This window comes from Hipposideros armiger, unplaced genomic scaffold (genome assembly GCF_001890085.2).
Source record: "Hipposideros armiger isolate ML-2016 unplaced genomic scaffold, ASM189008v1 scaffold_3, whole genome shotgun sequence".
Lineage (NCBI taxonomy): Eukaryota > Metazoa > Chordata > Mammalia > Chiroptera > Hipposideridae > Hipposideros > Hipposideros armiger.
In genome coordinates this window covers 5,899,884-5,918,622 of record NW_017731353.1, presented here as the reverse complement: position 1 = coordinate 5,918,622, position 18,739 = coordinate 5,899,884, and the positions used below count along the sequence as shown (strand labels likewise).

The following is an 18,739-nucleotide window of genomic DNA, read 5'->3' as shown; positions in this document are numbered from 1 at the left end:
GTAGCATAAAATGACCAGGAATTTTTGGATACTTAGCGATTTATGTAACCAATCGCCCTAAGGCAGGGGTGGTGGCGAGTAGGCTTTATTTCAGCTGCCAGCTCTAACAGGCTGATGAAGGTTGATGCCCGTGTTCCGTTCAAAATACTCTCAGGCTGAATCTAGGCTCGTGAAAAAGCACGCAGTGATTGATTAGCAAGGTCTGCCATGGGCGCGGGAGGGAGAGGGTGCCATGATTTTGCTCCAAGAGATCAAAATAGAGTCTCCTGTGTAACAAGGATGAAGAAAGACAAAGCCCCTGCAAAAAGACATCCCTGTGTTCATCTGCCCCTCGGTCTGTCTCCCTCTTCAGGCCACCTCAGCTGGGATGGCCAGTGGGTATGTGAGAGCGAGGGGAGAATGTGGAGATTAAAAGCGAGGAGTCGGAGAGGCCAGCAGGAGGCTGGGCAAGGAGCCAGTGTGGGCTCCCTGGAGCCTTGTTACTTATAGCGCAGCCCCGACTTAGTGTGGGTGCAGGAGCCAAATGAGGACCAACAAACGCTCTCACAGTCATCTCAGGGGACAGTAATATGGGCCACTTTTGCAAAAGTGGTTCTGCTGTTTAAAGCCATTAAATCCTGAATGGGATGCAGAGCAGAGGGAGGAAGCTTGCTGGTGATGGCTTTCAACGGGGCCTGTGAGGGAAGACGGCGTTCCTCCGAGGAAATGTTGAGCGTGGCCCTAACGCTGTCCTCAGACCGCCCCTCTGCCAGCACGTCTGGGCTGTAGTCCGACAGGCTCTCGGGCGCACTGGGTTTTCTCCTGATCCTCCACGGAAGCTCCATCTGGGAGGCCTGGAAGCCATCGGACCCTCTGTCATCTCGGCTTTGCCTCTTAGCTTCTCTTTGAAACCCCTCAACCCAAGAAGAATGTCACACTGCGAGCTGTTGTGCAGGAGCCAAATTCCACGAGGGGAGAGAAAGGCCCCTTCCCCATTTCCTGGAGACCTGGGAGCCCCCATCCAACACACACACACACACACACACACCCAGGATGCAAATGATAACCGCCGAGCCATCACTTGTGAAGCTTGACAGAAAATAATGAGAAACACTAAATCTTTTATAAGGTCAACACTCGCCTTAGCCGAGCAGCTGTCAAACAAGAAAAGAATTTAGCGCCCGAGCCGCGAAACTTCCATCGGCTCATTAAGCCCAACAGGGCCCGGGCCTGGCGTGGCGGAGGAGACGCGGGGCCTTCCGTTTTGTGTCAGTAATTTGCGGCGGAGGAGGCAAGAAGAAACGCCAGCGCCAAAGGGGCCTGGGGGCCGGCTGGGGAATCGTTAGCGCGCCAGGAGCGGCCCCGGCTTCTAATTGGAAGCATTGGGCATTATCAACGGAGGATCTGCCTCAGTTCCCTGACAGCTAGTGGGCCCAAAATGATCGCCCACTTGTCAGTGTAAAAGACCATTAAAAACAAACCATTTTGATTTAATTGGAGGCGGTGCACTGTGGGGCCAGGTGAGGAGGCTCGTCAGCCCCGCTCACCCAAGCTGCCGCCTTTCTCCCTCTGTGACGGGGCTGGGGGTGGGCGAGTGTCTGTGTTTTCCAGATTTTTCGCCTTTCAAAAACTGTCTGAGAAAGGAGTGAATGTGGGATTGGGATGGAACTAGACTTCACAGCGGCAGTGAGGGCCCTTTTCAATAGGGTTGTCAACAAATGCCGTGACAAGCAGAGCTGCCAGGAAGGGAGGGCCCCCCTTTTCTTTTCAGAGCCCAGATGATGGGAGTCTGCTTGGCGCTAATCTTCTGGGGGGAGGCCGTGAGGCATCCGGCTGCCAGTGGGCTCTGGGATGGTCTGCCGGGCGCTGAGCCTGCCCACCCGCTTAGAAGTATCAGGATACAGATGGTTGGGGTACACCAATCTCCAGTGGAGAGTGGGACCTTCACTTTTGTTTGAAGTTCAAGTGACAGCTAAGGAGGGAGTTAGTGAAGACGTGTTGATGAGACCCTTGGAGGAGTCTTCACGAATGGGACAGCCCCCAGCGACTGGGGCCGGTGTCTCAGCCATGCTCCCCCCAGTGGAGGCCATGGCGCTGATGACACCAGGTTGAGGATGCTTTGTGGTCTCAGTAAGAAGAGGCCACTTGCTATAAATATTAACCTGAGCTCCTGATGGGTCCTCCCACCAGGGCTGGGGCCTCCGAGCACACGGGGCATCTATCTGTGTGTAGCTTTTGAATCAGAATATAGACTCCTGATGCCAGGGGCTCTGTTTTGCATGTTGCTTCTTGGTATCATGAGCTCTGTGGGTACTTGATAAATATTTATTGGCACTTGCCAGCTCTCAGAGAGGTCTCTATATTTGTATATTAATCTCACCCCTGTCCCACAAGCAGTGATCTCATTTGCTGCCTACGGCTTCTTCGACGTGACAACAACTCAGGAGCACACGGGGCTGGAGGGGCGTCTTCGGGAGAGCAAGGGGAGACACACAGCTGATCCCTCCATAAACCTCCACGGCTCATGTTGATGAAGGATCAGGCTGGGAGGAGACACCAGATCCCCGGTGAGCATCAAATTCCAGGGCTCCAAATGTTGCTGCTGAATTCAGACAATGGGGATTCCTTAATTACTTTCTCTGGAAATTTACCTGACAGTGCTTTCTCAGGTAGTGCAAGGTGGTTATCCGGGCGCACGGTTCCTCGGTTGACAGAGTCTTTGATTTTGTGCTTGGTTGCAAATTAAGTCCTTTGCTGAGCCGTCCGTACAGTACCCGTCAGTGCCTTATGGCTTATTCATATAGGCTGTTGAACAACCCTTGTGCTACCGCTGGGAAAGCCGGGAACACATTCCGATGTTCCGTGTCCGGGGCCCACTGGGGTGGGATGCACACGGTGAGGTTTGGTATTGTCTCTCCCCTTTTCTCTGATTGGAATAATGAGCAGGGAGAATTTTGTCAGGTATCTCTGAAGAAGAAACAGAACCTCTCTGTGGCTGACAACACTGACACTGTCAAGTCACAAATAGGAATATTACAGTTAAGTGTCCTCAGCTAGACAGTGAGGCTGTTAATGCCATATTTTGGACACTGTCCTGGGGAAATGTCAACAGACAGGAGACCTTCAAAGGTCTTGGGGTAACCCGACTGTTAGGGGCACCCTGTAGACACTCAACAAATCTTGGCTCAATGGCTGGGTGGTTGAACAGATGGATAGATGGACAGATGGATGGATGGTTGGTTGGATGGTTGGATGGATGGATGGGTGGGTGGATGGATGGGTGGGTGGGTGGATGGATGGATGGGTGGTTGGATGGATGGATGGATGGATGGATGGATGGATGGACGGACAGATGGATGAATTAGGAGCCTGGGATAAGGCAATAGAGTCCTTAGAAATGCATCTGAGATTCAAGCATTCTAAGAAAGATCGTTTCCATCTACTTGCTCAGCTTCACCTCTAAGTACAAGTTTTCATTTTCCTCAGCATTTGTACCTGCCACCTTACAAGTGATTTGAATGGGACCTAATGAATTGCACATGATGTGAAATAAGACCGTCAAGGCTGCATAAAGCTACGACTTTCTGAGGAACATGTAGAGTCACACTACACAGGTCAGTGCCCAGTCCCTGCATAGTGACTGGCACACAGAGTAAGCATTTGAGACATGGCGGCGGCTACTGCCATCACTGTTATTAGGATTACACAAATCCAATTGCACTGTTTTCCTGAAATTGCCCCCAAGCAGGAAATACTCACAGATTCTTGTATTAAATGATTCAAGTGACACTGAGGGACATCGTCAACCTCAATTTTGTTCAAAAACATGCAGAGAGGCAGTTCAAGTTGACAAATTGTCTGTGACTGTGGGTAAAGGTAGAGACTGCAGGAGTGAGCTGCAGAGGTCATGGCGTCTGGGTGGCCCGATGTCACTGCAGGACAGGGTCCCACCTTCCGACACTCGTAACTCCTGCTCCACAGAACAATGAGGAGCCTAGGCATCCATGAAGAAAGTGTCGGACTTCGGGCTGTCACTTAGAAGGGGAAGCAGGTGATTCCATGGGGCCCCACAGGGACAGACAGGACCAGGAGGTGGAAGGTAAAAGGAGGCAGATGCCAGCTGAACTTGAGAAGGAAGTTGCTGTGGACCACACTGTGTCCCCTCAAATTCATACGTTGAAGCCCTGCCCCCAGTGTGCTGGTATATGGAGGTGGCGCCTTTGGGAGTCATTAGCTTTAGCTGAGGCCATGAGGTTGGGCCCCCCCCGATGGGATTAGTGTCCTCCTAAGAAGACCCACCAGGGCTTGCTTTCTCTCTCTTTCTGAGGACACGACGAGGAAGTGGCCTCCTGCAAACCAGGAAGAGAGCCTTACCAGAACCCAACTAGGCCAGCACCCTCATCCTGCCTCCAGAACTGAGGGAAATAAATGCCTGTTGTCCCCCAGTCCAGAGTATTTTGTTATAGCAATCTGAGCACATGAAGACAGAAGTTCACAATCCTTAGGGCTGTTTAACAGGCGACAGCCTGTCTCCAACAGGCGTGCTTCATTTTGAAGACTCAATGTGCTTCCTATCAGACATATGAACGTAACCACCTGCCACAGGAAATAGATACTGTTTCTAGAGCTGTGTAAGAAGAGTTGACATTGACCTCAGGAGCTGGGGGAGCTGCTTGCTGAAAATGCAGGCCAGGATTCTGGGTGGGCTCTGAAATCTGCATTTGAAACCTCTCCTCAGCGGACCCCAGGCTCAGCCACGTTTGAGAACCGTTCATCTACAGGAGCAGATGCCAGGGGCCTGGTCAACCCAGAGATTCTGTTGCTCTGCAACCTTGCCCTGGCCAGGCCCATGGCAAGCACTTCACCTGCACAACTGCACTTGACCCTCTCTCTTGTCCCCACTTTACAAATTCAGGGGCCAGGCTGGGCCCTGGAGCCCGCTGTGTGGCTTCTGAGACCACAGGCTCCTCCCTCCCACTGCGCTTGTCTCTGCCTCATACCTTCTGACACAGCAAGCCTGAACTCCCATCAACGGCCTTTTTTCTCCTTACCTTGGGGCTGAACGGCATTTTTAAAGATGCTCAGGGGTTTTATCAAGGTCTAAAGGCTTTCAGGGCAGTGGGCAGTGTTGTTTATTGCAAGGGCTTAAATCAGCCGGAGCAGGGCTGGCCATGACCCTCTGGAAACCTATAAAAACCCGAGTTCCTGACCGCCTTTCACTTTCCTCGCCAGGCCCTGCATTTAGCCCCCGCTGGCCCCTGACCAGGTCATTGCAGGTCCTTAGTATTTATCGGGCACTCCAGGGCCTGGAGGCAGCCAGCCAGAGGGTCCAAGCCTCCGCTCTGCCACGTGAACCTGGGCATGTGACTAAGCCTCCAAGCGTTAGCTTCCTCGCCTCTGCGACAGCGTGACTTTTCTCTACCACATCGCGTCAGAGTATAGACATGAAACGAACTCATGCATCAAAACACTCAGCCTGGCACTGAAGAGGTTCTCGGATGTGATGTGTGGGGTCGAGGTTGTTATTGTGGCCGCCAGCGGGGAACGCCATCTCGGAACAGCTTCTTGGATGCCCTTCCCGCTACTTCTCCAGCCAGTGGACTTTGGCCAAACTGCCCATAGTTTTTTTGCAACGCTCAAAGGCATCATTTCCTAGGACTTCTTTGAGGACAGGAAGAGAAGAGGCCGGAAAAACATCCCCATCGTCTTGCTTTCTGCCCAGCGTCTGTTCTCTGATGCCAGTGGACTCGGCATCTCTGAGGGGAACCGGGAAGGCCGCTGCCGGCGGCTTTTAGATATACAGGCACCAGCCCCTCGATTCATTTCTCCTGCACTTTTGACAAACCTCAGTTTGAATGAACCTTGAGTTTATCTGAGTAAATCGTCGGATGCTGTTTATCTGCCAGAACGTGCTGCTGGCCACGTGCTGCGGCCCGCCACACTGGTGGCGTTGGTGCCTGGTGACAGAGGCTGACGAGCAGGGACATGTGGATATGAGTGATTCGTGGGTGACATTGAGGAAGTTACCCCAGAGGTGGCAGACAATAGCCTGAACTCTTCTTCAAGCCCGGGAGATTGTCTTTAGATCATGGAGGATTTATTCTCTTGGGGACAAGCTGGAGGAAGAAATTGGGGACCCCACAGTCCCATCGACTCCCAAAATTCAACAGGAGAGTCTTGCTATCTCTGGAGATTAGAAATATAGAGCTGATGCCCAAACAAGCTGTGTTACTCTATTTTCTGGTTGATGTTCAGTCCAGAATTTAAAATATTTTCATGCCCACTGGGGGACAATTGCTTTCTGGGTTAAACTGGAAGTTCCCAGGTGCTGGCAGGATTAAGGGAACAGCTGGGCTGTGGGTCCCCAGGATGCAGGGCTGGTCCTGTTGGCAGTGCCAGCTGCCATGTCCCCTGGGAGTCTGGCCTCTCCACACCCTAGCATAGACCCCTGGCCTCTCCCTCTGTGACCTGGGTTTCCCCCCAGACTCTCGAAATTCCTTGAGCTACTCCAAGAATTTTGACGCCCATCCCCAGAGCTTCAGCTCTGGCTATTTGTGACTTGCCATTATTCGAGCAGCAATGTCACCTCGTGAGCAGGTGCCTAAAAATCCTGTATCTCCGAGGTGCTGGATTATGTAAAACTAATTAAGCCCCTGCTTTTATCCCTTGGGTGAGTCTGCTTTCCTGCGTACTGATCTGATTTATAATGGGGGGATCTGTATTTAGGGAAGACTTGTCAGCTGCCTCAGGACCTCTGACTCACTCTCCCTATTGCTCTGTTTCCGCGTGTGACACATTCCACTCCTGTGCTCAGCGCCTGAGCCGGCAACGTGGATATTCTTATTCCACAGCAAGAGCGCAAGAGAGAGGCAGGATTCTTAAAATACACCGCTGGTGCGGGGACCTCCGGGAGAGGCCGCAGCTCCGGCAGCTGCCCTTTCTGCATCTGTAAGGAGTGACTGTGGGGCTGAACTCAACCTGGGCGAGAAGGGCCCATCTTTATTTGAAAGACGTAAGCCCTTCGGAGAGCTGAGGGCAGCAGGCTGGAGGCCGAGCACCCGCCCCGGGGGTTTAGCTTCGTTACCTTTCCAGCCGGCTGTGATTTATAAGAGAGCTTTAAGGTGGGAAAGAAAATCCTTTTCTTAGATTCAGCAGCTTTCCCTAATCAGCGGCATCTCTGGGTGTCCCTGCTTGGCTGGCTGCTGACTCCCCCCCCCCCACACCGACTCCTGTTCTGTGAGGGAGCCAGGGGCCCAGGAGACCCCAGGCCGGGTTAGTCTTCCACAAAGAGAGGAGTCTGATCCCAGCATTGGGAGCACAAAAGCTTGTAAATCAAACTGTTAGCTTAATAGCTTGGGCCATTATTCTAAAGCAGTGGGGCTGAAAGCAAAAGCCAAACGAAAATAGTCAATTTGTTCATACTTTAGTGACTGAATGACTATGTAATATCAGTGAGTGTCGGCCCTGTGCTGGGGGAGGCAGAGGGGTCGGGTGGGAGTGGAGACCTTGAGATGCTTGGGCAACACCCCTCCCCCACCACCTCCGCAAAAAATGGATTTTGGATCTCCAACTATAACGTGGACTTGGCCATGGCGATCTGGACTCTGCAAGTCAGCCACCTTCACCTCTGAGGCAGAGCGCTGTCCCCTGACCTTCACGCTTGATGGAAACCGAATCCGAGAAACCAGGTGTGACCAGTAGCACAGGAGCGTTTCAGGGGCCATGGAGAGGAGCTGGGCTGAAGTGGGGGCGTGAGCACAGGACCAGCACCCAGGGAGGAGTGCAGGTGGGCCCCCCGCTCCTGGACGTCTGTCCTTGAGAACACACACCTGTAAGGATGTGAGCTGCCTCTCCCCAAACGGGGTCACACAGCATGTGTTCTTTCCCCAGTAATGTTAGTACAGTGTCAGTAAGTACAGACTAAAGCCATGATTTTCAGGGCTGTGTAATATTTCCCAGTATTATATATTATCTCTATAATATCTGTATAATATCATGTATTCAAGCTGACTGGTGGCATTCAACCTTTCACGATCGTCGTCAGTGCTGCCATAAACATTTGGAGCACTCGCCTGTTTGTCTTTGGGCTGTTGTCACTGGCAGTCTTTATGTAAAGAAGGATAAACCATCTTTTTTTTTTATTATTCATATTAGGTAGCCATTGGATGTGTGGTTCAGACTGGGTTACTTTCGAGAGCACACAGAGGCACTATTAATAGTCCCGCCTCCCAACAGGCCCAAAGGAGGGCTGTCCTGACAAGCTGGGCTGTCGGCCCCGCCCGGGAAGAGCCTGCAAAGGCACCTGAACAGGTGGGCAAGTTTGTGCCAGGACTGTGTAGAGGGCGATCGTCCCCACCCTCAAGCTTCGGTGGCCAACTAAGGTTGGTGTCTCCCCAGCATTTCAGGCTGTAGACACGGGGCACCCTGGGAGCGAAGCGTCTCCAAACTTCCCCATGGGGCCATCCACCTGTGCAGTCACCTGTCTGCCTGTCTGTCCGTGGGTCCACCTCACTCCTTGCCAGTCATCAGCAGCCCTAGAGCAGCATGTCGTTGACACTGAGACCAGGGCCTGGCACAAACGGGCTCAACAGTAAGATTTGCGAATGAATGAATGAATGAATGAATGAGTGATCACCAGGACCATCCTCACGGCAGCTGCCATTTATTGGCATCTTAATAGGGGTACATTCTGCTAAATGTTGTACACGTATGCTCTCGTCAAATCCTCCCAGCAGCCCTGCCAGGGGAGCACCACCAGCCCATTTTATGGAGGAGGAAACAGTCTTGGACAGGTAATGCCACCTGACAGGCAGGGAGGGGCAGGGTCTCCATGTGACCCAGGTGTGGCTGGCCCTGGAACCACGCGCACACACAGACATACCGCCCCGCCCCACCCTCCCCACTGGCTGCTCGCTCTCCCCAGGACCCCAGCACCCCTTGCAAAGGGCATGTGCGCCCAATGCCACTGGACACAGAGGGTGCCACCCCCAGCCCAGTGATCCCTCCACTCAGAGGTGGGAGGCGATGAGATCACGACTCGCCCCCCAAATAGGAATTTGAGCTGTTCCCCAGCAGTTCACTCTGGGTTTGGGGTCTGCCACCTCCAAGAGCCCCTGTGCCCCCTCCCACATGGCTCCTTGACCAGTGAGCTTGGGACGGTGGAGACTTAGGTTGGAGAAGACCCTCCCGAGCTAGCCCTACCCCTGTGTTTTCAGATGAGGAAACTGAGGCCCAGAGAGGTTCCGCGGCCAGCCCAGGTCTCTTGGCTTGGCACAGCGTAAATGTCCGGGCAGAAAGGCTACTCGCCAGCTATTGGCTGACCTTCCCTCTGGGCACTGGCCGTCCGTGGCAATTGCTGGTTGCAGAGACCAGACAGAAACACTGGAGCCACTGGCAGCTGGGATCCTGCGGGGCCCGACAAGGAATCGTCACACTGAGGGACGTGTCTTCCCCTTTTCTTGGTCCCTCTAGGGGTCATGACCCTGGTAAGTGCCCCATGTAGTTCCGGGCAGCGTGTTGGTAGGGGCGACCCCCTCGTGGGCTGGCTGGGCAATGTAGACGCCAGCGAGCTCGGCTGTGTTGACCAAGCCCAAGGCACGGCCCGCCTGCTGCTTTTCCATGTGAAAGGTGTTTAATTATTTCTGACAGAGTTCAGTGGCGACATCTGTTCGCAAGCGGGGAGAGTCCATTTAGGTTATCCATCACTGTGACAGGTTCCACTTTTTTGGAAGCGCTTTTTCCTTTCATAATGGGGCCAGGCTGGGGAGGGGTGGGGTGGCGGACCAGCAGCGACTCGAGGCCCAGACAAAGGCCCTCGTGGGGCCTGGCGCGACACCGCTGTGGACGGCAGCAGCCCGACTCTGGGCGCTGCTGGCCCTCCTGGGTCCAGACCCATTTGGGGGCTGCCAGGGGTGATGGGCGCTGGGATGGTCAGTTTGCGAAGGGGGGTTTCCTCGGGTCTGTGAAAGGCTTTAAAGTGTTCCTGTCACACCGGGCTGTGCTTGTCACACGTTTATTCATCCACTCCATTCGTTCCACAGACATTGACTGACCTCCCATTCAGTGCCGGGCACCGTGCTGGGTTCTGGGGACACAGTGGGGCACATAACAGGAATGGTCCTAGGAGGCTCCCATTTTATTGGGGGAGGTGGACGTTGAACAACGAATTGCCCTCGTCACTAATTAACTGTGGTGTGGAAAAGTACCGTGAAGGGGAAGAAAGGTGCTCTTTGGTTGTGAAGAGGGTCCTGCTGGGATGGGGCCAGACGACAAGGGAAAAAGACCTCCGGAGGAATCACAGCCCGGCCGTAAAGAGAAGAGGCCTCGGCAGCCTGGGGCTGAATCCGGGATCCCCTCCTTGCAGAGCAAGGTCCTCACCTCTCTGAGCCTCAGTTTCCCCATCACTCGAATGGGGACACCGTATCTATGAGATGATGCCTGTCCGGCACTTGACACTCTGGAAGAGCTCACTACACACTGGTTATTTCCCGTCAGGGTGGGGCCTGAGCATTGCGTCCTCAATGGCGGCACCCTGGGGTCTAAGGGCCTGTACTGGGCTGTCATGGGGCGGCGCCCAGGGACCAGCCCTGCTCCGAGAGTCCTGCAGCTGGACTTCCATAATCCGTGAACATCCTGGCAAAGACGAAAAGCACCCAGTAAAGCCAGGGCTTATGTACTTATTCTTTCTCATTATTCCTGTGATGCACTGGGTTGTGCATTCGAGCTTGGGCCCTGAAGGTTCCAGGCCCAGTCGCTTGCTGGGCGAGGAAATGCAAACCCTCTCGCCTCTCCTCCGTGCAAGGGGACAAGGACACTGGTTTGAAATAATGCACATGAATGACTTACACCATGCCTGGCATCGGATAAAAGGTTGGCATTACAGGCTGGCCACTGCTGTCCATAACAGTATTTTATACCAACAACCTGAAGGCTGGGAGAGACAGACTGAGAGCTGAGTCAAAGCCCCTCTTGTGAAACTAGAAACTCACTCATCCATTTCTGCATTTGCGCGCCTACTCTGTGGGGATACCAGCGTGTGACACAGGGGCTCCTGACACGGGAGTCAGTGTTACCTGGAGTGGGAGGGGGCCTTTCCCTGCTTTGCTGGGCAGAGACCCCAGGAACCCTCCTCTGCCCATTGCCTTGGGAGCTCCCGGCAGGTTCTAAGTCAGAGACGCAGGGACGGAGAGGCACAGGGAGTCAGTGCTGCAGAGCAGAGAGCGGCGGAGGGCACCTCATGCTGAGAAGCGATGAGCCCCATCCCTCCCCGGCAGCACGGCCCCCCATGCCTGTACCCCCGCCACTGATGTCGGGAAAAGGAGAAAAGAGCAAAGGAGGAAAGGCAATGGCCAGAGGGGCCAGGACGGAGGCTGTGGAGAGAAAGTGCTGAGAGAGAGGAGGAGGAGGGGTGGGGTGGAAAAGGCAGGAAATGGGGAGAGAAGCCAGCGCTGAGCCGTGCTGCCAGGGTCGGGGTAAAAGGGCCACCAGTCAGCGCCTCGGTGGCTCCCACCACCTCCTGAACGGCCCTGCTCATGTTCCTGGGCACGGGGGCAGCGTGGGCTGACAGGCGGCGGGGCGAATGGTCAGTGACATATGCTGATGGAGGCCACTTGGGTAAGACGCGAGAGGCTGCGTCAAGGGGGCAAGCGGGCTTCTCCCGCGAAGCTCGGCAGCTTGTTCGATTGCATTAGGCTCAGGAACGCACTGGCCCCTTCATTGTCTAAATTGCAGTTTAACTCAACACGACGCCTGGGCCTGGGCTGGCCAGGAATGCTGCTTTGTGCAGCTGTCTTCCTGGGGTCGGGCGTGTCCCCTGTGGCCCCTAGAAAGGCTCGCTGGCCAGAGCTGGGCATGCACAGTCCCCGTCCATCCTGAAGCTGCTGTCCCCAGATCTCCTAGTTCCTGTCCTCTGCACAACACCCCAGCTCTTATGGGAACCCCCATTCGGGCACCTCTGCAGGGTTACACAGCAGAATGAACACCATCAGTCCCAAGGCTGGAGCAGGGCGGCTGCTAGATGACTCTGGGTGCGTGTCATGCCCTCACGTCAGCCCCCAGTAGATGTTTGCTCCCATCTACCCAGGCATGCCACCTGCGGGAGGTTCAGGGCTGGTGGCATGGGGCTGCCTTGCGTGCTCAAGTCCCCAGTGCAGGATGTGGTGTGTCAACGACCCCATCGGGAGGTTTGGCCCCAACAGTGTCCACCCCTGTGGACACACAGCCAGGCTCTGTGGTAAGATGAGCTGGGTTCGGCCCAAAGCTGCCGCTTCCCAGCGCTCGCTGTATTTCCCGTCTGTGAAATGGGGACATAGCAGCGGCTCCCCTCCAACGAGTGTGAAGAGTCAGTGAAGTGGAGCTCACAGCTGGCACCTTAGGAAGTGCTCAAAAATGTTAGTTAACACTATTGGTATCATATTATTATTGCAGTCGTTGTTATGCCACTTGACATAAGCCCAAAGAACTCCACTGTCTAGAGGACGGGTAAAGACTGGGCAAGGCGAGCGGCATCTGCCCGGGGGCGAGCAGGGGCAGTGGGGGTGAGACCGACCTTCTGGAAGCGAGGCATGTGCCACAGGGCGTCCAGCTTCACAGGCGGTTTGTACTTCCTCAGCTGACTGCTCCTGGTCTCATACAACTTCCCAAAGAACACCTGCAAGCCAGAGGAATGTGAAGGGGAGATGCTTACCTGGCTGCCAGAGACGCCCGAGCTGAGACGAAGGGACGTGCGGGCAGAGGGTGGGATTCCTGCTATTGCTGACCCATGGGTCACCTGTCTCCTTGATCCGGCCCTTCTCTGAGTCTGATTTCATGGCCGAGCCCCGGCCATAGCTCAGTGGTGGGACCACGGGATGCCGTGAGCATGTTGTTCTGGTTTCTGGTTTGCCACTAGGACTCCTGGGGCTCTCTGGCTTGTACGTTTTGAGGGCAGGAAAGGTGTCTTAGGCATCCTTGTAACTTCCTCCTCGGCTAACAGCCCTAGCAGGGACTCCGCCAGGTGTGAATGGAGGGTGTGTGAATGGAGAGATTGTTGCTTCACCATGGCCCTCTGGAAGGGGAAACAGGACTCCTTTTGGGGAGGGCTTTAGGGGCTCAGTTCAGAGCCCTTGAGGTCCCTGCCGGTGGGATCTCAGGGGCACAGAAGAAGTCCTGCTCCCCCTTAGCTGCATGCCCCGTGCCTGCCAACAGTACCAGCAAGCCCATGATTGGGGTCCTAGAGCTCGTGGGGTGTGTTATGGTCTGAACTGTGTCCCTTCCAAAGTCAAATGTTGAAGCCATAACCCCTAGTGTGACTGTATTTGGAGATGGGGCCTTTAAGGAGCTAATTAAGGCAAGCGAGGTCCTAAGGATGGGGTGCTGACCTGATAAGGCTTGTGTCTTTATAAGAGGAAGACACAGACCAGGCATGTCGCACAGAGAAAAGGCCATGTGGGGACAGAGGGAGAAGACAGCTGTCTACAGGCCAAGGAGAGAGCCCGCAGGAGAAGCCAACCCTGCTGGCATGCTGACCTTGGGCTTGCAGCCTCTGGAACAACAGATGCCTGTTGCTTAAGCCACCCAGTCTGCAGTACATTGTTAGGATGGCCCAGGTGGACTAAAGCAGGGTCCCAGGCCTCCTACCTCCCGATCAGTGGGGGAGCGGCCCTGGGGGAGTTCCAAGCAGAGCTGAACCTTAGCCCAGGCTGTGAGCCTTGTCAACATTCAAGAATCCCAGGGGGGAGTTACCAGGTAAACAAGGAGTCTTGTACAGAGTGGGGGCCCCACCCCTGGAGCAGATGAGCTGGGCAGTTCGGGAGAGGGCACTGGTACGCACGTGACCCAGAAAGGATGTGCCACTGCAGCAAAGGGCGTGAGAAAGGGACACAGGATCATGGTCACGGGCTTCCTCTCCTGCAGGTTCATTGCCTCAATGTCAGTTCAGAACAGCTAATGGTCGTAAGTCTATGCCTCAGGCTCTGGGCCAAGCACCTCGCCAGCATTCATTCACTCATTCATTCGGCAAATGTTGATTGAACATTCGTCACATGCCAGGCATTGTTTTAGGAGCTAGGGATACATCACCAAATAAAACGAAGTCCCCGCCCTGATGGAGCTAAAATTCTATGGGCGAAGCAATAAACAAACAAAGTAATTCATTTTAAAATGTCAGGTGGTGATAACTACTTAAAAACACCGAAGCAGAGTAAGAGGTCAGAGGGTAACTGGGAGGAGATGGTGTTTTGGGGGGTCAGGGGAGGTGCCCCTGATAAGGTGACGTTTGAGGAGAGACTGCAGATGGTGGAGGAGCCTGAGAGGAGGGTCCCGTTCCCCTGAGGGAAAGGGAGCAGCACGTGCCCGGCGTGCCCGGCTGGGCCATGAATCCCCCTTCCCTGGGAAGCCCCTGCACAGCCCTCTGCAGTGGCCATTCCCGTGGACGGGGCCGTCGAGCCTTTGCAGGGCCTGGAGCAGAGCCCGACGAACGTCTGCAAGAAACACGCCGGTGCCATTTGTGCCTGTTCACACACAGCTGGATTTCCCAGGACGCTGCTACAGCCTGAGCCTGGGGGCTCCTGGCGGCACAGGGTCCTTCCTGCGGCAACGTTTGTAAATGTTGGAATCACATACTTTTCCTGTACCCTTTTTCTTAAATAGGACCTCCGAAGTGTCGAATTTCCAGGCCCCACAAAACCTGGCTCTGCCTTGGGTTTCACCAGGGTTATTTTGTCTCTCCTTCAAGGCTGTTTTGTCTGAGGGCAGGGCCTGATGAATTTTTCGTGTCCCCTACACTGAAAGCCCCCCTACGGTTTGAGGCACGCAAGGAGATACAGTCGATAAATAAGAGCCAAGCTGAATTTAACGGAAGACGCCGCCACCCCGTCGAACCCCTTTTATTGATGTGTTTTATTAGTCAGTTGTATTAATTTTATTGACTGTGTCTGTGAATAACTCCCTTTGGCTCAGGCATCCTCTGTACCTTAGAGCAGTTTTGAAACTTGATCTTGGAACCAGAGCAGACAGGCTGTCGAGCCAGGGGTGAACGAGATGGCCTTCAGAATTGGAGGGACTTGTCACCTCTCTAAGCCCTGTGCTGGAAATGGGGTGCTGAGACCTAACAAATGGGGTCACTGTAGGATTTTTCTGAGTTAAGCTGTGAGTAGAGTGTCTAGCCCAAGATGAATGCTCGCTCAATGGAAGCTGTTACCAAGAATTTCATTTGGGGTCATCACCGTCCAAAATCCAGGATATTCTTATCTGCTGAAGAGATAGGCTTTTCCTTGGATGGTGGCAATTTGACCTTGCCGACTGACCACCTTATCGACCCCAATGAATTGTTTATCAGCCCCAGACAACACTCTCCAGTGTTCGGTAGGGCTGGGTGTTCATAGCCATTTGTTTGACAATGTGGCGGCCACCAAGAATCTTGGAACAGGAAGAGAACTCTGGGGTTGGTTTTCTGAGTGCCGACTAAGTGCTAGGCATGGCACCGTGGGACCACATTTAATCCGACCCCTATTTTTGCTCAGTGAGGAAATTGAGACCCCAAGAAAGTGTTGACTCACTCGAAGCCATATCCCCAGAGCTGGCACCCGGTCCCAACCAGTGCTTGGTGTTGGGGCCGCTCACATTAGCTGCTTAAGGAGGGTGTTTTGCTGAAAAAGGAGGGGCACGGGATACGGCAGAAGATGGGTCCTTCGAGGCCCAGGGTTCTGTGGATTTGCGACGCTCTGATTCACCGTGAAATAGCTGCTAATTAAAAAACACGACTCTCAATTGTTGCCATAAAGCAGTTTGTAATGGCAGTGCTCCCCCTGAAACTGGTCATTACCATAGCAAGTTGACTCTTTCTTGAGCCATTAACGAATAAACTAGTCACGGGCTGCTTTTAAAATGTTATTACCACACTCTGCTCTTTAACGAGATGGTGTCTTGGATTCCACAACTGCTGAGAACGCTGGAAGGGGCTGGGGCTCCCTGCCATCCATGGGCTTCGGGACACCTGGAACTCTCGGTCCCTCCGTGCCTCTCTGGCCTGTCCTGAGGGCGCCAGGATCCCTGGTAAGGCTCTGAATGGTCCCCAGGTTGGCCCTAGGACGTCACAGGCACTGTCGCCGAACCCCGAGCTTCCCTGTAATCAGCAAGAGTGGGACCTCGCCATCCAGAAAAGCCCGGACTCGGGTGGGACACACCTGGGTCCAGACCTGTTCTGACGCCTCTGGCCACTCACTTACTCTCTCTGAGCCTCAGTTTCCCCATCTGAAAATGAAACAAACTGAGATGATCTGATGAGACCCCAACCTCATGGGATGCTTGCGAGGACAGAATGCAGGGGGACAGTGGGGTACGCGCCCAGCCCCGTTCTCGGCCGAGGGACAACGCTGTTGTGCTTGTTGTGACAACCAGAGTCGTGCTTCTGATGAAATCTATGAAGCGCTAAGTGAACACAAAGCGGTTCTGATATTAGGATGAGCCCTCTGGACCTACGGCCTCTCGTATCGCTAGCAGTGGGCAGTTTGCACGTCGCCTGTCCTCAGCTTTCATTCCCCTGTGTGGGCACCATCGTGCCCGGGAAATAGGGGTAATACCCACCTCTTGGGGTTCGGAGACGCGTAAATGAGATGATGATAACAGGAAGTGTTTATCACGGGGCCTAGTCATTAATTTGAAACACAGTGTATTCCTAAGGGTTTATAAGTATGCTTTCTAGCACCCACCCAGAGCGTGTCTCTCTGTGCATTTTGCCATCTTACCCTTGTCTTCCCGGACAGCACAGGGCCTGTTTCTGTCTAGGCCAGGTCACGCTAGTTTAAAATCTGATTTCCGGATGTGTGAGGTCATGTGGAGGTTTGGCGGAGGAGTCCCCAGGCAGGACTGGGGATAGGTTCTAATCCTGCCTCGGGCACAAGGGGCCGGCTCCCCCGTGACCCCAGCCAGAATCCTCCACTCTTGGGCCTTAAATAGAGGTTGGACTTGATCATCACTGAGACCCTGTCCAGCTCTAAACTTCCACAATGCCTGGTCGACACGGCAACAAACGCCGTGATTCTCCCATCCCCCACCCCCTACGTCCCCCACCTCCACCTTCTAGCCCACCCCCCACCAGAGACACACATGCACCAAGTTCAGTTTCAAGGCTTTGCCTGAGCCAGCCCTCCCCTCCCCTCCCACCCTAGCGGTTGTGCACTCTGGAGGGAGGGCCGCCTTTACCTTGTGCTTTTTCTCCAGTTTAATGGCTCTCTGAGTGGCCTTTTGTTCCTGCACCCATAGCTGCTGGTACCGGTTCTGCAGTAGGTCAAAGAAGGGGGTGGAAGGCCTGTGGGGAAGAAGTCCAGACAGGTTTGAGGCCTTGGAAGGGCCAGGGGCACCCTCCCCCGAGGGCGCCTGCCTGACTGGCTGTCCAGGCTACAGGGCAAATCGCTCTCCCTAAGGCTCTGGGAAGCTCTCCCTGGCGTTCTAAAGCTAAAGAAACACATGCCTCATGTGAGTCATTCAACAAACATTTATTGCACACCAACAAAGTGCTGGGCCTGAGATGGTGACAGAGACCCTCTCCTTGACCAAATTTTAGATAGGCTACTTAGAGCCTTCTTTTCGAGTAAGCCCTCACCCTTGGGCCCCATCCTTGGCTCGCTGAAGCCAGTCTCAGCAAAGAACCTGCGAAGTCAGTCCCCCCACCCCTGACATCTGATCACCCAGGCCCACCTCTACCAAGAATCCTTTTAAGTCAGTTTAGCAAGAATCCCCCTACCCTCCATGTCTCCTCTTGGTACGTTTCCATGTACTGGACCCTCCACTCTGCTCATTGACTATAAATCCCCTCTTGTGTTGTGTTCAGAATTGAGCCCACTTCTATACTGAAGTCACTTTCCCCTTTTGCAATAGTACTGAATAAAACCCGTCTTGACTGCCTTTAGATCTGCTCTTGTTCTCTGACAGGAGTTTGCAGCCAAGCAGCACTTATCCTCTGCAGAGCATTTTGTATGCCCCACCCCTCTGCAGCACTATAAACCGGGTACTGTTATTATCCCATCCTGGACATGAGAGGGTAAGGCCCCAAAGCAGCGGGGACAGCACTGCAAGTGAAACCCGCTTAGGATAGCCAAGTAGGTGATGAGGGCAAGTTCTCTGTGGAAGAACCAGAACTAATCAATGCAGGAGGATTGATAGGATCGAGGCGAAGGGACCCACTATTTTGCAAGTCCAAATGAAATAATGGATTTAGGTAATAATTATCAATAGCTGCTAAAATGATTAGGCAGAAGGCAGGTAGGGAACTTTATAATGGATGGGTCAGGCCATAGCAACTGAACGAAATGATCAGTTTTTTTTATTGTGGTAAAATATACATAACATGAAATTTACCTAAATGATCAATTTTATCATCACTGAAAGTGACAAATAGACATTGTGCTGGAAGTGATACAATAGAAGGTGTGCAGCGCCATCCACCAAATATTTATGGGGAAAAGAAAAAAACAAAAGTGACCCGGAAGATAATCAAACGTCTAGACCAGAACTGTCAAATAAAAATATAATGTTAGCCACCATGTAACTAAATTTTTTTCTAGTTGCCATGCTTAAATGAATAAAAAGAAGCAAGCAGAATTAATTTTACTAATATGTGATCCCTTTAAAATATTGAGATATTTAAAAGATTGAGTTTTTAAATTTGGATTTAAATCAGTTAACATGAAATAAAATGGAAAATTTGGCTCCTCAGTGGCCGCAATCCAGGTGCTGGATGGTCACCTGGGCTGCTGCTGCCATATGGGACACACAGCTCTCA

General features: G+C 53.4%; 1 protein-coding gene across 2 annotated transcripts in view; it reads right to left on the bottom strand.

Annotated features, from left to right (window-relative positions):
- Positions 1-18,739, bottom strand: part of CFAP77 (cilia and flagella associated protein 77) — a 122,832-nt gene that overhangs the window by 10,038 nt on the left and 94,055 nt on the right. The window contains exons 4-5 of one of the 2 annotated variants that reach the window (XM_019641487.1): positions 17,161-17,266; positions 12,527-12,628 (exon numbers count right to left, since the gene is read on the bottom strand). In XM_019641487.1, coding sequence (XP_019497032.1) covers positions 12,527-12,628; positions 17,161-17,266 — 208 coding nt within the window. The remainder of the gene's footprint in view (positions 1-12,526; positions 12,629-17,160; positions 17,267-18,739) is intronic. The other variant, XM_019641494.1, reaches the window with a different exon arrangement.